At 33.9% G+C, this 24,068-nt stretch overlaps 1 protein-coding gene across 1 annotated transcript in view; it reads left to right on the top strand.

Moving 5' to 3' along the window:
* Nucleotides 1–3,882: 3,882 nt before the first annotated feature.
* The window catches only part of LOC130014014 (tyrosine-protein kinase-like otk), a 57,729-nt gene continuing 37,543 nt past the window's right edge, over nt 3,883–24,068 (top strand). The window contains exons 1-3 of the mRNA XM_056102767.1: nt 3,883–4,192; nt 14,291–14,554; nt 14,942–15,226. Of these exons, the coding sequence (XP_055958742.1) occupies nt 4,072–4,192; nt 14,291–14,554; nt 14,942–15,226 (670 nt within the window). The 5' untranslated portion in view covers nt 3,883–4,071. The remainder of the gene's footprint in view (nt 4,193–14,290; nt 14,555–14,941; nt 15,227–24,068) is intronic.

Genomic DNA, 24,068 nt, shown 5'->3' with positions numbered 1-24,068 from the left:
AAGTATGTAATCATGAATGTGCCAGAAAATAACAAGTAGATTTAAAGAGCCATAAAAACCTACTTTCCGGTGATGTATGACACAATAACTGGAATTGTTTGTGGACTCTCTACAGGTCACAATTCTTATCCGATTTTGACGAAATTTGAAGTATAGGTTTATCCCCAAAAGATCTCGGCTGCTTCCGATATTGGCATGTACGAAAAATCACTTTTTTAGCTTGTGGACCCTATAAAGGTCACAATTTTGATCCGATTTTGATGAAACTTGACATGCATGTTTATAACCCAAAGATCTTGGTTCCTTTCGATTTAAAAAAACTTATTATTATATCACCATTAAAACCTAAGGACTGCTAAAATCAAATTTCGTGAAAATCAGCCCAAAACTGACAGACAAAATGGCCGCCCTTCATTGTCGAATAGCATAAAAATATGGTATATCAAGGTTGTTGACCCTAGAGAGGTCACAATTTTAATCCAATTTTGTTGAAAGTTGAAATGTAAGTTTATAACACAAAGATCTCGGTTCCATTCGATATTCCTACCGTAACTTCCTGAATTATGGCACATGATTGTACGAAATATCGCGTTTTTAGCTTGTGGACCCTATAGAGGTCATAATTTTTATCCGACTTAAAAAAACATATTATTTTATTACTGTTACACCCTAAGGACGGCAGAGTTCTAATTTCGTGAAAAACGGCCCAAAATTGACAGACAAAATGGCCGCCATTGGTTCTCAAATATCGTAAAAATATGATATATCAAGGTTTTGGACCCTGTAGAGGTCACAATTTTTATACGCCCATATTGAAATATGATCGTATATTGTTGTCGCCCCCGTCCGTCCGGCGTCCACAAGATACACAGTGTTTAAGGTCATGAGACGAAAAAGCCTATTAATTTTCAGCGATTTCCGATAATTACTGCAAGAGTTATAGCCCTTGATCACTTTGAAAAATCTTGTGGACATTCTAGAGGCTAAAGTTAATATCCGATTGACTTTAAATTGATACACAGTGTTTAAGGTCATGAGACGAAGAATCCTATTGATTTTCAGCGATTTCCGGTAATTACTTCCAGAGTTATGGTCCTTGATCACTTTGAAAAATCTTGTGGATGCTCTAGAGGCTAAAGTTAATATCCGATTGACTTTAAATTGATACACTGTGTTTAAGGTCACGAGACGAAGTATTCTATTGATTTTTTCAGCGATTTCCGATATTTTTTGCCAGAGTTATGGCTCTTGATCACTTTGAAAAATCTTGTTAATATCCGATTGACTTTTAATTTATACAAAATGTTTAATGTCTTGAGTCAAACAAGTATATTGATTTTCAATGAATCTTTATGACTTGAACAGCTAAATCCATGATGTTAAAAGTTTCGTATACTAAACGTTAGCATGGGGCAGAACTTTATTAAAACCAAACAAATTTTAATGGTATTCTGATAATTACTTAATGAGTTGTTACTGATTATCAGATTTTAATGTATTATAAATGTTTCATCACCGAAAAAAGTAAAAATATGCGACAACTCTTGTTAACTGCCCGAACGATATAGCTGCTGTGGGCGTATGTTTTGTTGCCTGGCAACCTATCTTTATCGGATTTTGTTGAAACTTGAAATGTAAGTTTATAACACTAGGATCTCGGTTCCTTTCGATATTTGCGCATATTGAATTGTATGCATTTTACTATATTGCTTCAGTTGTCAAGTACTTTCAAGAATGAATGTCAGAATATCGCAGAAGAAGTAAACTTTAGATATTTTTTTTTCTTTTATTTGGCATATTTTCGAATTTAGTCTATAGAAGATTTTCACTTCTGAACAGCCTTGGTGTACCATAATGTTCATTCGAAGTATTAAGTTTTTTACTAATGGGGGTCAAGTTGTACAACATTTTTGATATTTTTCAAATTATGTCATGCTTATAGCTAAAACTTCATCCATTTTATATCTCATATTTTGCTCCGGGTAATATACATCATGTAATTTTGTGTAACATACCGGGAATAGATAACGGTAAGATTGGAAAATTGCTAATTGTTTTTTAAATGCCCAGTTTTGGTGTTGATTGTGTACAGGCTACAATTCTGAATAGATCATCTTGGAACTTAGGATATTTATTCCTTTTTGGTGCATGCCCCGACACCGAGGGACGCAATCTGTTTCACAGAGGATTACAAAATTTGGGCACGGATTTCGGACTGGGACTTTTTTGGGGGTGATAATATACGTGTAGACCGACCATAAAACGTGGTCAGAATTTCTATTGCAGCAACTGCCCGGAATGGTGCGAAACTGAGTTAAAATGCAAGGACTAAAAGTAGATTCGGAATTCAGGAGAATTTCTAGTCATACCGACGTTGAAGAAATAGAACTGTTTAATATCACGATATTCATATGGATCTAAATAAATACCAAAACAATTTAAGGGAATTGTGTACATATGGATAATGTGTGACGTGGATAATTATGAATGATAGATTAGTTGCTGAAGCAAAAGTATCGAAGAATGCAACATCTCTAGCCATTTTGTAAATTGTGTGTAATTCAGTACACAAGACATGATTGGACAATACATGAATAATATGATAATTTCTGTCAATGAAAAAAATGATTACTAATGGTCACAGTACAATGTCGCCCGTCTATATATTCTTTCGTCTAACATTATTTTAGCAATTTTTAATGGGTTTCTTGGTTATTTGTTTGTGTTAAAAAGGCAAGCGCACGAGTTAGAAACAAGGAACCAACAGGACCACATGGGCCTTTTTGCCAAAGTGGCGACTTTTTAACAATAATTATTGCCACAGATGATGGAAAATCCCCATTGGCGAAGTGGCGAGTGGCTAGCGCTCACACTGGGATTAACGATTTATTATTGTTTCAAAAACTGCCCAGAGATATCTTCTTTCAGAATTCAAGAAGCACTTTTCCATTTGATGCTATGAAAATGTAAGAAAGGACAATGTTAAAGGCAATCAATCGATCATGTGACCTTTTGATTCTTCACAACCCCTGGGAATTGATGCAAAACGAAATATTACATCTCATAGCCCAATTAATACACTACAAATTCATGTATAGTTTGTTAATAAGTGATCAATAAAGACACCACTCTTTTCATACGGTCACATTTTCATGTGGACGTATTTTGTCGCCGCCCCCATTACTTTTGTTTGTGGGCATTCCACAGGTCATAGATTTTAACTGATTTTGACGAAACTTTAAGTATGGGTTGATATCTCAAAGATTTCGATGCTTTTTATACGCCCACATTGAATGTATCTTTAAACTAGTGTGTATAGCTAATAACAGTGTGCGCATTGGATGGATATATTTTGCTGTTCAATGAATGGAAAATGATTAAAATATTGTGTGATTGCAAATGAGATGGCAGATGGGAACACGTGGTCAATTCTTATGAAGGAAAATGGTTAGAGATAAAAATAATTCTTTTGTGAATAATTATCAAGCTTGTATATTTACAGGATTATCAAATTTAACGTCTGTACTAATTACTTAATTAGATCGAGAACTGAATGACTGTTAAACAATTAGCTTACAATTAGTTTATTGACTAATCTTTGACCGACATCAAAGGGACTAGAATGTATGTACGCAGTGTAACGGTTAATCATGTTTGTTAAACATTTTTCACGCTTGATTTGGGACAAGAAACTTGATACGCAGATTCCCTTAAATTTGACAAATCTTTGCTAGTCAAATTAATATCTGATTCGCACTTACGTCATTTTTATTTAGCAAACTGCGATGCGATACCGCTTATCATATTCCCTGTCTGGTGGTAATATTTTATCAAATTTACTAGGGAAAATGAAGCATGTCACCTCTTTCTTGTATTGCAGGTCAAACATACAATTTATCAGGATCATCACCATATGGTATTAGAGGAGGGGATTATAGATTTACATGTCGGATATCTGTTGATAATATACCTCAAGGTGTGTCGTTTAACATTGGTAATGACAGAATCTGTAGAGTATTATTATTAACATGTCAAGAATCATCATCAGATACCAGATATACATGTGGTTGTATGAATGGTAACATGAGAACCCTGTATCTTAATATAACTAATGTTACATCAACTGATGCTGGAACCTGGACCTGTAGAGACGGTAGGGTCGTCAGTCCATCTGTAACTCTTCCTGTTTATTGTAAGTTGATTGGTTTCAGAAATTTCACATTTTAAATTTAAAACACGTCAGTGCCCAACTAGCTTCGAACATAGAACTTCGAATCACCAGAATGTTATTCCCTTTAAAAATGATTTCTGTACATTCAAAATTGTATTACATTAATTTTTATTTCATTTAACATGCGTAGGCATTTTAAATAGGTCAAGTCTGTCGTTAATTTATCTTCTTCACCGTCTTCAGTTGATCGAACTCTTGTCTTTGCTATCACGTGTTCATTGATAATGGGCGAACTCGATTGAACGTTCCGGAATTGAATTCTCTCAATCCCAAAAATAGTGACTAAGTCAAGTGTGTCGTTAATTTATCTTCTTCACCGTCTTCAATTGATCCCACTCTTGTCTTTGATATCACGTGTTCGTTGATAATGGGCGTACTCGATTGTACGTTCCGGAATTGAATTCTCTCAATCCCGAAAAATAGTGACAATTGGGTGAAAATTACATCACAATTCTACTCACTAACCCTCCGTCGTCGGGACTGAATTCTGCGTCACTCGATTGCAATTCTGTCAATTCGGGACGTTCCGGACTGTGGATCGAGCATCCCCAGGTCGTCGTCACACGGTTTGAAGAGATCCGTAGGATTACCAAACTTACAGGTTATTCAGGTTCAATCCGCATGCGCAACGAATGTTTCCAACATGTGCTAGGAATATTTTAACGACTGTGAATTCGGGATAAAAATTTGTGGATATTCTTGAGTATTTGTCACAACTGTCGTACAAGAGATTAAAATTATCAAAGTAATCAACAAAGACCAACAAAGGTAGCGAGTTTTAATCTCACAGATAATTGATTGGTGATTGCTTGTTAATCTTTTGTGGCTTCACACCCATCCAGTTTTAATCTCACGGATAATTGATCGGTAAGTGTTTGCTTCACACCCACCGATTGAAGGCCGGATTATACGGTGTCGATTCAATGGAAATCGTATGACGGGACGGCTGATTTGATGTCGTAATCCGGAACGTTCAGAGGTCGAATTACCCAGAGATTTTTTAGCTGAAGTAATAAGGAAATAAATCGGGACATGAAAATGGTGTCGGATGTGACAGAGTGCCAGAGTGATCAGAGTTCGAATGTGACAGAGTGCACTGTACATCGAATTGGAAAGATCCAAAGCTATCTCAATTATGAAAATAAAGAAAAACTCATTCACGCATTCATCTCAACTAAACTAGATTACCACAATGGTTTACTATATGGCTTACCAGACTATCAGATTAACAAACTACAACATGTTCAAAATTCAGCAGCTCGACTCCTCACTAAAACTAGAAAACATCAACACATCTCCCCTGTATTGCTATCTTTACATTGGCTCCCAATTCAGCAAAGAATTAAGTTCAAGTTACTCCACTTCGTCTTCAATGCGTTAAACGGCCAAGCTCCATCTTATATAAAAAGTCTTGTAGAACCCTATACTACCAGCAGAAATCTCCGTTTTCAGAAAAACATCTTCTAAAATCTCAAGCCATTAACTTACAACTTGGAAAACGTGCCTTTTCTTATGCTGGTCCCTTTCTATGGAATAGACTACCACAATCAATAAAACAATCACCGTCTGTGGGCCATTTTAAATCTCAACTCAAAACATTCCTATTTCAAAACCGTAAATAATCATTGAATATAAAAACCAACAGCGCCTTAGAAACTGTTTTCTTCAGTATTAACGCGCTATATAAATGACGATATTATTATTATTTAATTATGAACTGCCCAATAAAATGACTGCTGACTGTTCGCTAATAGTTTATGTTTATAACCCCAAGATCTTCATTCCTTTTGATATTTGCATGAACCCAGCTTCCCGGATTATGGCCCCTGATTGTATGAAAAATCTTATATTTAGGTTGCAAAACCTTTTAAAGTTTTTATAGGATTTTGATGCAACTTACAACATGTTTTAAAAGATCTAAAACCCTTTAAATATCAATTCATTTTATACATTTTTTACATGTAAGTGTACAGTACTTCCGGTGATAATGAAAATGTTCAATTAGTTTTATGAAATCAGAAATGGCATAAGGCATCACATGGTGAAAATTGAATGTAAATTGAATAATAATTGCCACTTTTATAGACCAAAAACCTTGAAAAGTGACTTGTAGAAAATCGCCTATTTCTCTGCAACCGTGCAAGTTAGAAACCATTTTCTGGTATCTGTATGATCGTATGGGTTCGATCTATTTGTTGATTGGAATCAAATATAATTTGAAAAACATTATAAATTAGACGCATTTGAATAAAATATCTGTTTTGAAGGCTAAAAATACAGTTTTTGCCAAAATGACATTACTTCCGGTGACAGTAAAAGTGTTAAATTACTTGTATGAAATCGTAAATGGCATTAGGTTTCACACGGTGAAAATTTTATGAAAATCGAATAATAATGTTTAATTATGTTCTCCTGATTTTGATTGTTTCTGTGTGTTTGAAGTATATGTTTGTGATATGCGCTTAGAAACACTTCACGTGTAATGAAGCGCTATATAAATCGAACAATAAATCGAACAATAATAATAATTGACACTTTTATGGACCAAAAACCTTGAAAAGTTACCTGTTGAAAATCATCTATTTCTCGGCAACTGAACAAGTTAGAAACCATTTTGTGATACCTATATGATCGTATGGGTTCATTCTATTGGTTGATTGGGATCAAATATCAAAATTTTAAACAAATAACAAATACGACTCATTTGAATAAAATACTGGTTTTGAAGGCTATAAATACAATTTTTGCCCAAATTACGTCATTTCCGGTTTAATTGGTTTGACCTTGTTAAAACTGACATTACGCATCAAATGGTGTCACTTTTATGAAAATCGAATAATTGACTCTTTTACAGGCAAACTAGCGTAAAGGGTGACTCATGTAAAATTGCCCATTTCTCGGCAACTGCTCATATTACAAACTAATTTTCACATACATTCTCTTCGTATGGATTATTGCTACTAGTTTATGAAAGTTTCAAAAAAATATATTAAATTATGAAAAGCCTGAATGGGTTTTGAATAGCTCATTTTTTCAATTTTTTCCGCCTTTAAATCGAAATGATCCGAAAACGAAATAAAAATTAAAAAAACTGAGCGCAATGATTTCTGCGCCTTAACAGGGCAAACCCTTTCAGTCATACCAGATTTGAAAAAAATAATATTTGCTTTCAAAAAGTGGTACCGAACTGTCAAAATTGCTAAATTTACGTCACATCCGTTATCGAATAGAAAATGTACTGGTAACAATAAAAATGACAGTTTGGACCACAGAGCATATGAACTTTGTTTTATACAAATCTAACAATAAATAATTAATCCAGGACTGAAAAACTGAATTAGCCAATGGGGACCAAGGAAAAATATGGTGACAAAAAATGTTGCCATTTTTGGTCAAATCAGATGACTCTTTAACTCTAGGTAAAATACCACATAAAAATATTCATTAATAAAAAAGTTTTTCGTAAAAATTTAAATTTTCAAAATTTGACGCCTAATATCTCCGAAAATTCATCAAAAATAAAAAATGTCAAGAACTGTAGCTATGTGCCTTGTCTCCGGCTATGTCAAAATGTATCAAATATTACGATCCGACAATTATTGATAATATTACGGCAAAATTTCTAAAAACGACAACTTCGGTGATTTCGGACATTTCGCATTGTCGCAGAACGTTAGAAATAGCTTTAAAATTTAAGTCAAACCCACTTTCCCAGTAAAACCGAAGACATCGAATCGATCCGTCAAGTAGTTTCTGAGATATGCTCAAGTGGAAAAATAATAATAATAATAATAACTAGAACTGCAAAGCAGTAATGACGGGTTTCACCGGTGCCACGTTACCCTAAACATATGTCACTTCTGGTACCAATGAAACCATTAAACAAGTTTCCACATAAGCATTGCACACATCAAATAAAATGGACGCCAAATCAACCAAATCCAGCAATATCAATTCATTTTATCCATTTGTTACATGTAAGTGTACAGTACTTCCGGTGATAATGAAAATGCTCAATTAGTTTTATGAAATCAGAAATGGCATAAGGCATCACATGGTGAAAATTTTATGTAAATCGAATAATAATTGCCACTTTTATAGACCAAAAACCTTGAAAAGTGACTTGTAGAAAACCGTCTATTTCTCTGCAACCGTACAAGTTAGAAACCATTTTCTGGTATCTGTATGATCGTATGGGTTCAATCTATTTGTTGATTGGAATCAAATATCATAATTTTAAGAACATTACAAATCAGACTCATTTGAATGAAATATCTGTTTTGAAGGCTATAAATACAGTTTTTGCCAAAATGACGTTACTTCCGGTGATAATGAAAATCTTAAATTACTTGTATGAAATCGTAAATGGCATTAAGTATCACACAGTGAACATTTTATGAAAATCAAATAATAATTGACACTTTTATGGACCAAAAACCTTGAAACGTGACCTGTTGAAAATCGCCTATTTCTCCGCAACTGAACAAGTTAGAAACCATTTTATGATATCTATATGATCCCAAGGGTTCATTCTATTAGTTGATTGGAATCAAATATCCAAATTTTAAATAAATAACAAATACGACTCGCCTGAATAAATTATTTGTTTCGAAAGCTATAAATATAGTTTTTGCCCAAATTACGTCATTTCTGATGATATTGAAAATGTTAAATTGGTTTGACCTAGTCACAATTGACATTATTCATCAAATGGTATCCATTTTATGATAATCTAATAATAATTGACTCTTTTACAGGCAAAATAGCGTAAAAAGTGACACTTGCAAAATTGACCATTTCTCGGCAACTGCTCATATTACAAACTATTTTGGAGATAGATTCTCTTCGAATGAATTAATGCTACAAGTTTATGAAAGTCACAAAAAATATTTTAAAATATGAAACACCTGAATGGGTTGTAAATAGTTCAATTTTAGACCGTTTTTCACCTTTAAATCGAAATGGCGCAAAAATGAAATCGAAATTTAAAAAACTGCTTCCGACTTTTTTGTGCCTTTACATGGTGCATCTTCTTACTTTTTACTTATTTTAAAAAATTAATATTTGCTTGCGAAAAGACATACCTAACCGCCAAAATTGTAGTTTGGGTCAAAATTACGTCATTTCCGCTGCTGACAGAAAGGTTTATCGGTAATAAAAAAGTTGAGACTTTGCACCATTGAGCATATGAACTTTGTTTTATACAAATCGAGCAATAAATAATTAACCTAGAACCCTTAAACTGAATTAGCCAATAGCGGCCAAGTTGAATCATCGATACAAAAATTTTTCATATTTTTGCTCAAATCACATGACCCCATAATTATGGGTAAAGCACCATAAAAAAATATTCATAAATAAAAAAGTTTTTTGTCAAAATTTAAATTTTCAAAATTTGGTGCCTAACATCTTCGAAGATTAATCGAAAATCAAAAATCTAAATAATCGTAGCTATTTACCGTGTCTCAGGCTATGTCAAAATGTATCATATGTTAAAATTCGACAATTATTGTTAATATTACGGCAATATTCAAAAATAGACAACTTTGGTGATTTCGGACATTTCGCATTGTCACAGAAAGTTCGAAATAGCTTTAATCTCTAAGTCACACCCACTTTCCCTGTAAAACCGAAGACATCGAGTCAATCCGATAAATAGTTTCTGAGATATGCTAAAGTAAAAAAAAAAAAAAAAAAAATAATAATAAGAAGAACTAGAACCCATTCAGGCTTTTCATATTTTAAAATATTTCTTCGTAACTTTCATAAACTTGTAGCATTAATCCATATGAAGAGAATCTATCTCAAAATTAGTTTGTAATATGAGCAGTTGCCGAGAAATGGGTAATCTTGCATGGGTCACTATTTACGCTAGTTTGCTTGTAAAAGAGTCAATTATTATTGGATTTTCATAAAAGTGACACCATTTGATGCGTAATGTCAATTGTGACTAGTTCAAACCAATTTAACATTTTCAATGTCACCGGAAATGACGTAATTTGGACAAAAACTGTATTTATAGCCTTCGAAATAAATAATTTATTCAAATGAGCCGTATTTGTTATTTGTTTACAATTTTGATATTTGATTAAAATCAACTAATAAAATGAACCCATACGATCATATAGATATCACAAAATGGTTTCTACCTTGTTCAGTTGCGGAGAAATAGACGATTTTCAACGGGCAAGTTACGAAGAAATATTTTAAAATATGAAAAGCCTGAATGGGTTGTAAATAGCTCATTTTTACACCTTTTTTTTACCTTTCAATCGAAATGTCCCAAATACAAAATCGTAATGAAAAAAAAATTTGCGCCTTTTGCAGGAGCATTTATCTTGATCTATCAGATTTGCAAAAATTAACATTTGCTATCGAAAAGAGTTTTTAGCAGAATTGCGTCACATCCGGTGCCAATAGAAAACTTTACCGGTAATAAAAAAATTGGGAATTTGCACCGTGGAGCATATGAACTTTGTTTTATAAAAATCGGACAATAAATAATTAACCTAGAACCAATAAACTGAATTAGCCAATAGCGGACACGAAAAATTATCTAGCCCAAAAATGTTCACATTTTTGCTCAAATCAGACGACCCTTTAATACTGGGTAAAATGCCATAAAAAAAAATTCATAAATAAAAAAATTTTTTGTTAAAATTTAATTTTTCAAAATTTGGCGCCTAATATCTCCGAGGATTCGTCGAAAATCAAAAATCTAAAGAATTGTAGCAATCTGCATGGTCTCTGGCTATGTCAAAATGTATCAAATGTCAAAATCCAACGATTATTGTTAATATTATGGCAATATTTCAAAAACCGACAACTTCGGCAATTTCAGACATTTCACATTTTCGCAGAACGTTCGAAATAGCTTTAATCTCTAAGTCACACCCACTTTCCCTGGAAAACCGAAGACATCGAATCGATCCGACCAGTAGTTTCTGAGATATGCTCAAGTGGAAAAAAAAAATAATAATAATAATAAGAAGAAGAATCAGAACAAAAACAATAGTGTTTCACATCAGCTACGCAGTGTGAAACCCTAATAATAATCTTAACTGGCTACGCAGTGTGAAACCCTAATAATACAATCAGATAGAGTTTTTGGTAAAAACTTAAATTGTGTCAAAAGAAATATCCAGACAATGCGTAGTCAAAATAATCTGATACAGCACCATGGCATTTCTTCATAGCACAATTTGTAGTCTTTTGTCCATCACGTAACTTGCAAAAGTTTTTATTTATTCGTCGATGATAGACAAACGGCACGATGATCACGTGACAACCATAACTAAAGTTGCTATAAAATAAAATTATATGTACGACTATGATATAGCCTTCAATAATATTTTTAAAATTAAGTCTCTGTCAGCATGTGTATAAATTAAAAAATTGTAACGGTAAACGCTATTTAGAACTGGTTTATTGACCTAATTCCAACCGATATGTCACGTGTCATTGGTCTTATAATAATAAGAAGAATCAGAACAAAAACAATAGTGTTTCACATCAGCTACGCAGTGTGAAACCCTAATAATAATCTTAACTGGCTACGCAGTGTGAAACCCTAATAATACAATCAGATAGAGTTTTTGGTAAAAACTTAAATTGTGTCAAAAGAAATATCCAGACAATGCGTAGTCAAAATAATCTGATACAGCACCATGGCATTTCTTCATAGCACAATTTGTAGTCTTTTGTCCATCACGTAACTTGCAAAAGTTTTTATTTATTCGTCGATGATAGACAAACGGCACGATGATCACGTGACAACCATAACTAAAGTTGCTATAAAATAAAATTATATGTACGACTATGATATAGCCTTCAATAATATTTTTAAAATTAAGTCTCTGTCAGCATGTGTATAAATTAAAAAATCGTAACGGTAAACGCTATTTAGAACTGGTTTATTGACCTAATTCCAACCGATATGTCACGTGTCATTGGTCTTCAGCATTCGAGATTCTGTTGGGAAAATATCCACTGTTTCTCTTTCCGTGTATTCAGTGTTCTATCAGGGGATTATATTCAATGAAGATTTAAATTTACCTAACAACTGGTCAGTAAATCCATCAATGTATGGGGGGGTTGGATGGCTGAATGGTTAGCGTGCGCGCGCTGTATCATAACGTCTGTCATTGAGTCAACTGGCGTGGTTTCGAATCCCGGGTTGTATGTGGCAAGGAGTAGGGTCGCTTGTCCAACCTCGTGGGTTTTCTCCGGGTCCTCCGGTTTCCTCCCACTGCTAAAGACCCCTACGCGCAAGCGAATTATTGAAATAAAATTAAACCATATGTTAGTCCCGAAATGACCTAGTTTGCGTCGAGTGGACGTTAAACCCCATTTCTCTCTCTCTCTCCATCAATGTATGATCCAGTTATTATTTTAATATCTACCTGTACCTGCACTTCACACGGACGGAGTGTAGAAGCGGCTCGATTGGCAAACCATGCCGAGATCGTCTTTATTCACCACGTGGAGTATTTTACTGAACCTTTTATGAATTATCAGTAAGCGTGTTTTGTTTTTTTTACCGGATTGTCAAAATCACCGAACCACATATGGCAGATTCTCACTAATGTATGACTGTTATTGTAGCCGACACTTCTTTATTTAACAAGTAATAATTAACACGTTGTAATATTAGCCATAAGTAGATTGATTTATGATACCATGTGGCCGATTCATTGTTTTACCAATCGGCTAGATTAAACATCAATCGGCTAAACCCCACAAAATACAGCCGATTAAGAACACTGACCCTGACTGACATTCAACAGTTGGACTCGAAAAATTTTACGCGAATCGTAGGCTCTTGCGCGAATTAGATTCAGAGATTCGCATGAATTTCTAGCCCTGGTTTGTGGGCCCTCTAGAAGTCACAATGATTATTTATCCGATTTTGATCAAATGTGGGCTTATCTTGAATAATAGTTACATTATTAATTGGCAATTGGGTGTAAATTCATTGAAATTCTAAACCACCTGATGATCAGACCTGTCAACTCTACCGCATCACACGGTAAAGTGCCGCGAAAAGGCCTCATGTACCGCTCTACTGCGCGGTATTAGCTTTCTACCGCATTAGTCGTTATGCAAAACTATTTTTTTAGGGTTAAAATTCCTAATGTAGAAATACTATAGAATCTAATAAGCACACCAATTATCTTACATGAAACAATATTGTTAAAAACTCTGGAATGGGGAACACGTCACAAGGATATTTTCAAAATCATGCTTAGTTAAAACCAAAGAAAAGTGGTACTTCCAGTACTACTGAACTGGTAATTTTAATTATTTTTTTACGTTACTAATTATTTCTTTCAATTTTGGTTTATATACATAAATACATTTAGATATGGTTACCATTGCTTATATTTTATCTATTACCCATTTAATGCAATTTTTGTATTGTTGGGCCTAAATTAATTACCCTTGGAAGTGCGAATTTACGCGTTTTGGAAATCTATGACCAAATCATGGTTTCTACTGCATTTTTTAGACTACCCTACTGCATTTCAGCTCTGAGGGGTTGACAGGTCTGCCGATGTTCTAGAGAGTTGATTGTGGGCTTGGCTGGTGAATAAATGTCTAAATAATGATTTATATAATATTGAGGTCAAACGAAAGATCTTCATAAGGCAGATTTAGCTCTGTGGCCTGGTACTGTGCCGAGAACAGAACACTTATCGCGGCCAAGTGTAAACAGGGCTAAAGTATTCCTTTATATCTGAAATGAACATTGGTTTAATTGCACCTACCACATTTTAAATGTAAATATTAGTTTAGTTGGTAAAAATCCTTGTCTCAGAAATTGTGGGAGCCATAGTGGCTAGCCTGGAGGTTGCATGTTTGATACCTGCATTGGCTGAGAAAGTTGATCAGGATTTTCCAGCGTGGTTTCTACTTGTCAATGGTGCAGGACGGAGGGCCTAACAAGAACAGTTGTCTAGTCATTTTGAATGGGACGAAAAACCAAGGACATATGTATACACATATCACCGATTGTCCACTATTTTAAGATTTAATTCAACAAATTTACATTAATTTCAGATCCTCCAAACATCACAAGTCTAACATCTGATGCTACCAACAACATGATAGATGAAGATTCTACTGTAACCTTCAACTGTTCAGTTGACAGTCTTCCATCTTCAGAAATATCCTGGTCTAGATCACAACAAGGGGGACAACTCTATTCTGGTAGTCAATATACCATATCTAAAGCTAGTTGTCAACATACAGATAACTATACCTGTACAGCTAGTAATAATATTGGTCAACCTGTATCTAAAACTATTCCACTCTTTGTTAAATGTAAGTACAACCCCGGAAATATGAAATATATACAAATCTGACTAAGCAAAAATGTAATTCCTTTCCACAAGTCTTATGGTTACCAATATCTGAATTCCAAATCCAAAGTTTGTTCAAATAAATTGTTGTGCACATGACACGTATGGCTACTCCTTCTTATTGTTAAAACATGGCCCCTAGAGGAGGTTTACATGGTTAGTATATTCATTGTTTTGTACATTGTTCTTTGATTTGAATTATTGTCAGCTCAGTATGAATAATGATGTAATGATCGCTTGTCTTAATTTTAGGTCCCCCACAAGAAAACCAAGGGGACCCATTAATTACTAATAGAATAAATACAACAATACATCTACAAGTTGATATAATCGTATTTCTATATTCCAGGTTCTCCAAGAGAAAACACAGTAACCAAGAGAAACATCACCAATAGAATAGATACAACAATAAATCTACAAGTTGATATAATCGCCTACCCTGAACCAACCTTCACCTGGTACCATACACCTACCAGACAGATAATAAATACAGCTAGAACACAACAACTATCAACTATAAACTATAAATCAACAGTAGAGATTACTCTAAACTCTACTCTATTTGGTGATTATATAGTATCTGTATACAATGATATTGGTGTTCAGAACTTCACTATTACAGTTATTGATGGAGGTAAAGACAATTAAATGTGCACGTATATTGCTGTTACCCCAGTTTGTGGACACTCTACCGGTCACAATTTTTATCGAATTTTGACAAAACTTAAAATGTATGTTTATAACCCAAAGGTTGTGGTTCCTTTCAACGTTGCAATGTATCGGACTGTAACCTTATGGATTATGGCCCTGATTGTACAAAAAATCGCATTTGAGATAACAATTTTTATACACCCACATTTTCATTTGGATGTATATTATCGTCTCCCCTGTCCGTCTGGATTTCTGTCCATCCAGAATATGTTTGTGGACACTCTACACGTCACAATTTCTATCTAATTTTGACAAAACTTGAAATATAGCTTTATATCCCAAAGATTTCGGTTCCTTTTGAAATTAGCATGTATCAGACCGTAACTTCATGGATTATGGCCCCTGATTGTACGAAAGTTTACGTTTTCAGCTTGTGGACCCTCAATATTTTTATCGTTACTACATGTAACTGATAATGATTGAGTTCGAATTTCGGAACGAAACTGCCCGAAAAATAAATATATATGTTTATATCCCAAAGATCTCAGTTCCTTTCGATATTCGCGCATTTCCTGGATTATGGCCCCTAGTTGTACGAAAAATCACAATTATTTTAGCTTGTTCTCTGCCCATTTCGCAAAATATCTTGCATGGCAACCATTTGTTAATAAATTATTAACTGCCAATTGTGTTTAAATCTATTGAAATTCTAAACCACCCGATGGGCTAGAGAGTTGATTATGGCCTTGGCAGGTGAATAAATGTCTAATTAATGATTTATAAATTTGAGGTCAAATGAAAGATCTTCATAAGGCAGATTTACCTCTTACATAATGCATCTTTAATAAAAACAAAGGACATGATTTGGTATTGTTGCATGTGTTAATATTTGTAGTGAAAGTATACCAAGTGGACCCTATAAAGGTCACAATTTTTATCTGATTTTATTTAAACTTGAAATGTATGTTTATACCGGTAGGTTCCTGTCGATATTTGCGCAGATTGGACCATAACTTCCTGGATTATGGCCCCTAATTGCACGTAAAATCGCATTTTTAGTCCATCAAGATGTCAAAATGTTTATCTGATTTAAAAAATGTTTTTATATAACACCCTTTCACCATAAGGACGGTTGAGTTTGAATGTCGTGAAAATCAGACCAACTGCCCGACCAAATGGCCGCTCCCTGTACCCAATTAGTGTAAAAATATGCAATACCAAGGTTGTGGACTCTCTAGAGGGTGTAGATTTTTGTATCCGATTTTGATGAAACTTGTCCATCGGTTCCTTTCGATATTTGCACATTTAAGATCGAAATTTATGGATAATGACCCCAGATTGTGCGACAATATGTGTTTTTAGCTTGTGGAACATCTAGGGTTTACAATTTTTATCGAAATTTGATGAAACTCAAATCACATTTTTTAACTTGTTCTCTGTCCATCTCTTGCAAAATATCTGTATCTTGCATGGCAACAGCATGTCTAATATATTATTGGTAACTTACTATTAAAACTAGATTATATTAAAGTACTAGATGGAAGTTAGGGCATTTATAGAAACTATAATTCCTCCTAGTTTCAGATTATATTCCATTATATGCCCTTTGGGCATCTCCAATTTATATTGCATATGTCTAAATAAATATGTATACTAACTCAACATTCAAAGTCTAGAAATAGCACAATTACACGTGCAGTACTGTATCAACATCCGCCTGACTATAATTACGAGGTAAGACTCGGCATTAGTTGTCTTTTTGTTTTTTGATCTAGACAATCCTCTGTTCGGGGTGTATATTCTAATAAAAATCATTATATTCCATATATGCCCTTTGGGCATCTCGGATTTATATTGCATATTTCTCATTGTTCTTTCAAACCATGCACAATCGCTCAAACTTTAAAGGCTAAAAAATAGCTCACCGAATCGGCGTGTATAAACACGTGACCACGCTCTATATAAACTATCACAACACTTTCAGTATTGTCTTTTTCTCTTTTGATCTAGACCAAGCACATTCGTGTGTTCGTGATAACGCTGTTATCATGTTCTTAAATTTTCTTTCCATTGTGTTCAATGTGTGTTGATCATTTATGTTTTATCATGGACCTGTATTTTTAGGTCCATTTATATTATCTACCTTCGTTTTCATCGACAGGTATGAGGTAGAATCGCTGATTCACCGTTTTTTTTGTTTGTTTTTAGTCGCGGTCATCACGAAGTGTTGACTTTAAATTTCACTCTTTATATGGAGGAAAGCGATTTTTAGGGATTCTGCGAGGCAGATCTTTTAAATGATCATAATGTAACCGCAAACTTGCTAGATTTAAATGTCGTAATTATTATACAGCTTTTTTAGACAAGAGATTATAATATATTCCCCATGAGTGGGACAATCGAGAATAAACCGGATGTTTACAACAGCAGTCCGATGATGGAGGTATACTTCCGATTCCGAACTCGATAATAACATTTTTAACATACCCATAGGTAAAAACGAGCGTAATAACGGAAATTTTCCGCTAAAAGGTCTGTAAAGGCCTTTAAATCTCATAAACGAGAATTGAACGCCAATATTATAGTTGGTTTATAACTTTATCCAATTCAATTGTGTTGAGTTGACAGAATTTGATTGATATATGATCATGTTCATAATGAAAAAAAAAAAAAAAAATGATGATAATGATGATCGTAATGTTAACATTATATTACCGGTACTGATTATTAACATAATATTAAAAATAATAAAGAGGGTTACCCTTATATTAGTAGTAATAATAAGTATATAAGTAGATCAAATAAAAAGGTTGTTATTAAGAAGCCTGCAACAAATAATGTCGTTATAATGACGTTACGACAAAATGAGCCGTTACGGCCCCTGGATAGTATAGGCTTGAATCATAGTGAAAGTAATATTAATTTGCATTATTACCGGTACTGATTATTAACATAATATTAACAATAGTAATAAAGAGGGTTACCCTTATACTAGTAGTAATAATAAGTATATAAGTAGATCTAATAAAAAGGTTGTTATTAATAAGCCTGCAACAAATAATGTCGTTACGACAAAATGAGCCGTTACGGCCACTGCTATAGGCTTAAATCATAATGCAAGTAATATTTTCAGGTGGTGGCATTTTAGTAGATAAAAATGAATTTGAGTTTCTTCAAAACCAGGTTTCCTTGATGTCCAATCTTCACTGATTTAATATAACAATCCATCTTAAAATCAAAGTCTTGATGGTAATTGATGTTCATCAGTCTGTTAGGTCGGCTAATAGACCTGCATCACATGGTTTTGAAGATGCGGTATCAGTACATCATGAAGATAAAAAGTATACAATAACATTTTAAGTACCGGTAACTAATAATGGATCAGGTTTAGATATCATGGATCCTCAAAGTTTGTATGATGAATTCATGGAGTAAACACAAGAAACTAAGTTTGACATCCCCAAAATCTTTTAGGGTGATGATGTCTTTAATGATTCTGTGATCAACCAAGATACCAATAAAAAGGGTTGAGAAAAAGTAATTGACATTCTACTATCCTCTATCAGTTAAATGCAAGAGATTGTTGCCACCTTTGTTGGACCAGGATATTTGTCATGCCCTGCCCCAAGCGGCTCAGGATTGTTATCTTCAGGAGGTTCTAAAACTGTTATGTCTGGGTTTATGCCCTCTGATACCTCTTTTAAATAAAAATATTGACCCTGAGGTAGTCCTCTATTGTAGATTCTATCATAACCTTAGGTAAGGCCCATTTAGAGTTGTCTCTGAAGCATAGATTATTTCTTGTGAAATATCGCAGCAAAAGGTAGCACCCAATATATTTAACAACAAGGCCTGTTGTTGACACTTTGTCCGGCTGGATTGTTCCGGCAGGCCCTTCAAGGGCTGTCATCTCCAACTGGAGCAGGGCGAGAGGCAGATTACCTCGCCAAAATTACCACTAGACATTGGAAAGTAATAAATATTTTATGCTGGACAAATTTATATATTACTGGGCCACTATTACCTCAGATCAGTGAATATCGTTAGTGGTTATAAGATTGACTTTAATTCAACTCATTTATTCTGAAGGCTATTCCAAATAGCCTGCCTTTTAATCATAAACAGATGTCTTTAATGGATGAGGTAGTCATTTAAATGATATTTAAGAAAGCCATCAATTCTGTATCATCAGCATACAGTTATATTATTATTATTATTATTAAAAAAAAAAAACTGTTTAAGCAGGAAACACTGGCAATTGCCCTAAGGCTATTAAACGGAACGATTTTTTAACATCCATTGATATTAAAGAGACTTATTTTTCGATTCCTGTTTGTCTTGATCATCGAATATATCTACGTTTCAAATGGCGAGATCATGTTTATGTGTTTACATGTTTACCTTTTGGTCTTTCTTCAGTTACACATACATGTATCTTTACAAAAATTCTCAAACCTTTGTTTGCTTGGCTCAGGAAACGGAACATTATATGTACATACTTTATAGATGATTCTTTATCTGCTATGTACAGGCTTTTTTAATTTTGGCTTCATAATTAATACAGAAAGTATTTTAGGCTTCATAATTAATACAGAAAGTTATCAAGCTTGTTGACATATGAGAGAGTTTCTAAAATAAATAATAGCTGAGGAAATTTTGTTTAGTTCAAATTTATTAATTCATATGAGCCATCATTTATTGGTCAGTGTTCCTTTAGTAGAACTGCTATTATACTTGCATTATATTTATCCATTATTTAGACAAACAGAAAAATATATTTCTGTCACACTGTATCTTCAGCTATGATAATGATATCATTCATATTCAGGCAATGTTTTTGGAAATAGAATGGTGGATATCTAAGGTTTATATATAATGGGTTTTATATTCATCCACCTAGTATACATGTATAAATGGTTCATAACATCAGATGCTTTCCCATATGGATGGGGTGCCCACAGGGTAAATTCCAAAGCAATGGCCGTTGAAATCTTTAAGAGCAAGGAAACTATATAAATTATTTAGGAGTTTGAGTAATATTCAATGTTCTGTCTGTGGTCATATTTGTTTTTTATACACATTTGTATCCAGGCTGATAATACTTTTGTATTACTTATATAAATAATCAGGGTGGTTATATTGGTAATCTTTTTGAATTGTCTAAAGAAGTTTGGCTGTAGTCTTTGAAAAAAGGAATCTTTTTGTCAGCCAAACATGTTGTTGGTAAATCTAATGTAGTGATGGACATTTTGTCTAGAATATTTTCTAGTTCAACGAGTATATCTTTACAAAGATTTGTAATCATTTTTCCATACATGATGTTGATCTGTTTGCTTCCAGACTTAATAGACATTTAGAAAAATGTTTCTTGACATCCAGACCTTTTTTTCTAGCATGCAATGCTTTTTTTATATATGTATCAATGGTTCTGGAAAAGGTATTTCAAAACAGTAGATCAAGCAGCCATAATCATTCCAGGCTGGTCAACTCCTGTATGGTATCCAATTTTACTATCAATGCTCACAGCCGACCCAGTTCGGTTACCGGTTCGCAAGAACCTTTTTACGTTTAAGCCACAATGGTGCTTTACATTCTCTTAGAGGGAAAAATCTATATCTAACAGGATGCAGGATACCTGGCAATCCTTCTATAATAGAGGAATATCAAAGAAATCTGCTAATATCATCCTTAATTCTTGGCGGCCATCTACTACGAACAGTATGCATTGGCCTAGCTGGAGAAGATGAAATTTTTGGTGTTGTGGACAACAAATTAATTCATTTCATCCATCTGTAGTTTTATAAATTTCTTAGGAGACATGTCTAACAATTTCCTTATAGGGTAAAAAACATTATTTGATTCTCTGTAACTCCATAAATATCTGTTTACTTGGAATGCTTCAATATTAGTAAATTATTTGGGTACGCTGTATCCATTGCAAAATTTATCTTTGAGAATACTGACATATAAAACCAGTTGGTTTGTTGGCTTTAGCTACAGCTTAGAGATGTCAAATTTTAACAGACTTTTGCCTTAATGCTTTATATGATTCAGGCTCTGTTATAACCTTGAGAGTAAATAAGGTTTCGAAAATTTCTCGACCTTTAACACCGTTATTCAGGGTTAAAATTCCAAGTTTTTAAGATGTCAGGATCTGTCCTTGTTTTACTTCGAGACAGTTTATCCGTACAACAGCAGAATACCGTAAATCCAGTCAAGGATTTGTTTTCCTTTTATACGAAGAAGGCTGTAGCTCCAGGAACTTCTGCTAGGTGTTTAAGACAAATATTAAAGTTAGCTGGTATTGATACTTCTATTTTTAAAGCCCACTCAATTAGAGGGGCATCAACTTCTTCGACATTTAATGGTGGTTGTTCACATTCAGACATTTTGAAGGCTGCAAACAGGAAATATGGATATATATTTGCCAGGTTTTACCACCAGTATGTGCGAAATTTGTTTAATTTGTATGCTGGCTGCGGAATAAATAATAAATGAACTACTAATTTGTTTTAGTTGTTATTTCCTTTGTTGACAACCCTTTAAACTATGCAATATAAATCCGAGATGCCCGAAGGGCATATATGGAATATAATCCCCCTCTCATCCTAGCGCCCGAAGGGCGTAATGGATGAGAAGGATTATATGAATATATAGCCCGAGGGCTCGAGGATTTATCTTCCCTCCCTTGAGCCCTCCCTGTGCTATATTCGTCTGTCAACAAATCTTTAAAAAGACAATACTGAAAGTGTTGTGATAGTTTATATAGAGCGTGGTCACGTGTTTATACACGCCGATTCGGTGAGCTATTTTTTAGCCTTTAAAGTTTGAGCGATTGTGCATGGTTTGAAAGAACAATGAGAAATATGCAATATAAATCCTTGAGCCCTCGGGCTATATATTCATATAATCCTTCTCATCCATCACGCCCTTTGGGCGCTAGGATGAGAGGGGGATTATGCTTTAACTTCTACCACCGACAAAGGGATAATAGGCCTAAAGCATCTAAGTCCTATACCGGTAGTTTTAGAAATAAAATAGTCTCCATGACTAGTTCAAATGAAAATGAAATGTTCGAGAGATAGATCAGTCAAATCGATTATATATATCTTTTGGTAATCATGTTGTGTCGGGTACTAATCAGCAATCCATTTACAGGCGTAGGTAATACTTAAGTATAATACATATCTATCACCAATGGATCTAAAAGATGCTTATTTTTCTATTCCTATTCATCCAGATCATCCTAAATATTTGCGTTTTATTGGGTAAGACCAAATGTTTGTAATTACATGTCTCCCTTTCAAAGTTTCCTCAGCTCAAAGAGTTTTTGCTATAGTTCTCAAACAAATTTGTGCAAGTCTTTGCAAGCAGGGTATACAATGTTCATATTCCATTTATTCCACTAACACAGCAAAAGAATGTGTATATAACACACAGAAAGCTGTAAAAATTTTCAAGAGCTAGGCTTTTGTATAAATGAACAAAAATCAGGTTTAGAACCTTCTAAAGAATTTGTTGTTTTTTTTAAGGATTTACTTTAATTCTCATTTATTCACTGTATCTCTTATTCAACAAAAGAGAGGTAAAGTCAAAATCCAAGGCCAAAGCTTTATTAACATCGAACAACTCACTAGTATCAGACAAGTAGCATTTATTGGACTGTGTTCCTTTTCTCGAACAGCAATACTGCAAGCACCTTTTCATATTCTTTACCTAGATAAAGAGAAAACCAGAGCTTTAACCCATTCTTGACAATAGCGAAACAACTCGCACCAAGTGACTAACGGTAGCGAATCAACTCGCGGACCCATCATTCTTTGCAACGGCATTAGCGAACAAAAGTGCCAGATCAATCAACAGATTTCTATTGTGTTTATTTTATAAATTAATGGTGATTGAGTAATAAAAATAAAGCACCCATTGGCGAGGAATGTTATATTCGCCAATTATCGAATAAAAAACATACGTTTCAACAAAGGATCTTCCAGTATTTACGTAATAGTTCAGAGGTGAAAATTCACACCGTGTCAATGACTTTGGCAGTAAGCCAATATTTTCACGTTGTCACTTACGGCTAATAATTTTATGATATGAAGAGTGAAATGGAATCAGATTTTTTATGATTTACTGTCAGGCATATCGTAGAATATGATAATGTCGAAGAAATCAACTATTTGTTATTTTTGTTGACGTTATTGTGGTAGAGTGATTTTATTTAGTTTATGGGTATTTTAATATGATCACAATACTAATGTAATTTTAAGTAATATGTCACACATCAATGCATCTTTAAACTATCCTGTTCTGTACACTCTTCTAACCAGTGAGTTCGAGTTCATCATCTGGTCACTAGGATTCAATTTTCACCTTTGACCCAAAGGTTTCTTGGATTTGTATTTCCTATCTCCTTGGTCACTTACTTATAGAATCTTGTAGTGTGAGGTTGAATATTTCATTCAACCTTGGTAGTGATTTTATATTTAAAGTTTCAATAGTTATAATAATAGTTTCATTTATTTGTATCAATTGTGTGTATTTGGTATTGGAAGAATTATTATCTACAGACTTATTGTTTACAGTTTAAAGACGGAGCTATAAGGTACTTCACCTTGTTTCCAGACTCTGGTTACTTTATTAAAAACCCCTTCATGGGGTTTTTATTATAAGGTAATAAATTGCTGTTTTACTGAACCCTTGGTGTGGTTATTTACTTAATATTTGACCCCCTACAACATTTGGAGCCCGATAAGGGACTAATGGTAAACAGAAAAAAAACAACAGTACTGGTGTGAATTGATCAAACATCTCAACATAACAGTGAG

This window comes from Patella vulgata, chromosome 8 (genome assembly GCF_932274485.2).
Source record: "Patella vulgata chromosome 8, xgPatVulg1.2, whole genome shotgun sequence".
Taxonomy (NCBI): Eukaryota; Metazoa; Mollusca; class Gastropoda; family Patellidae; genus Patella; species Patella vulgata.
Note: the sequence above shows the minus strand (reverse complement) of the source record. Positions and strands in the feature narration are given on the sequence as shown.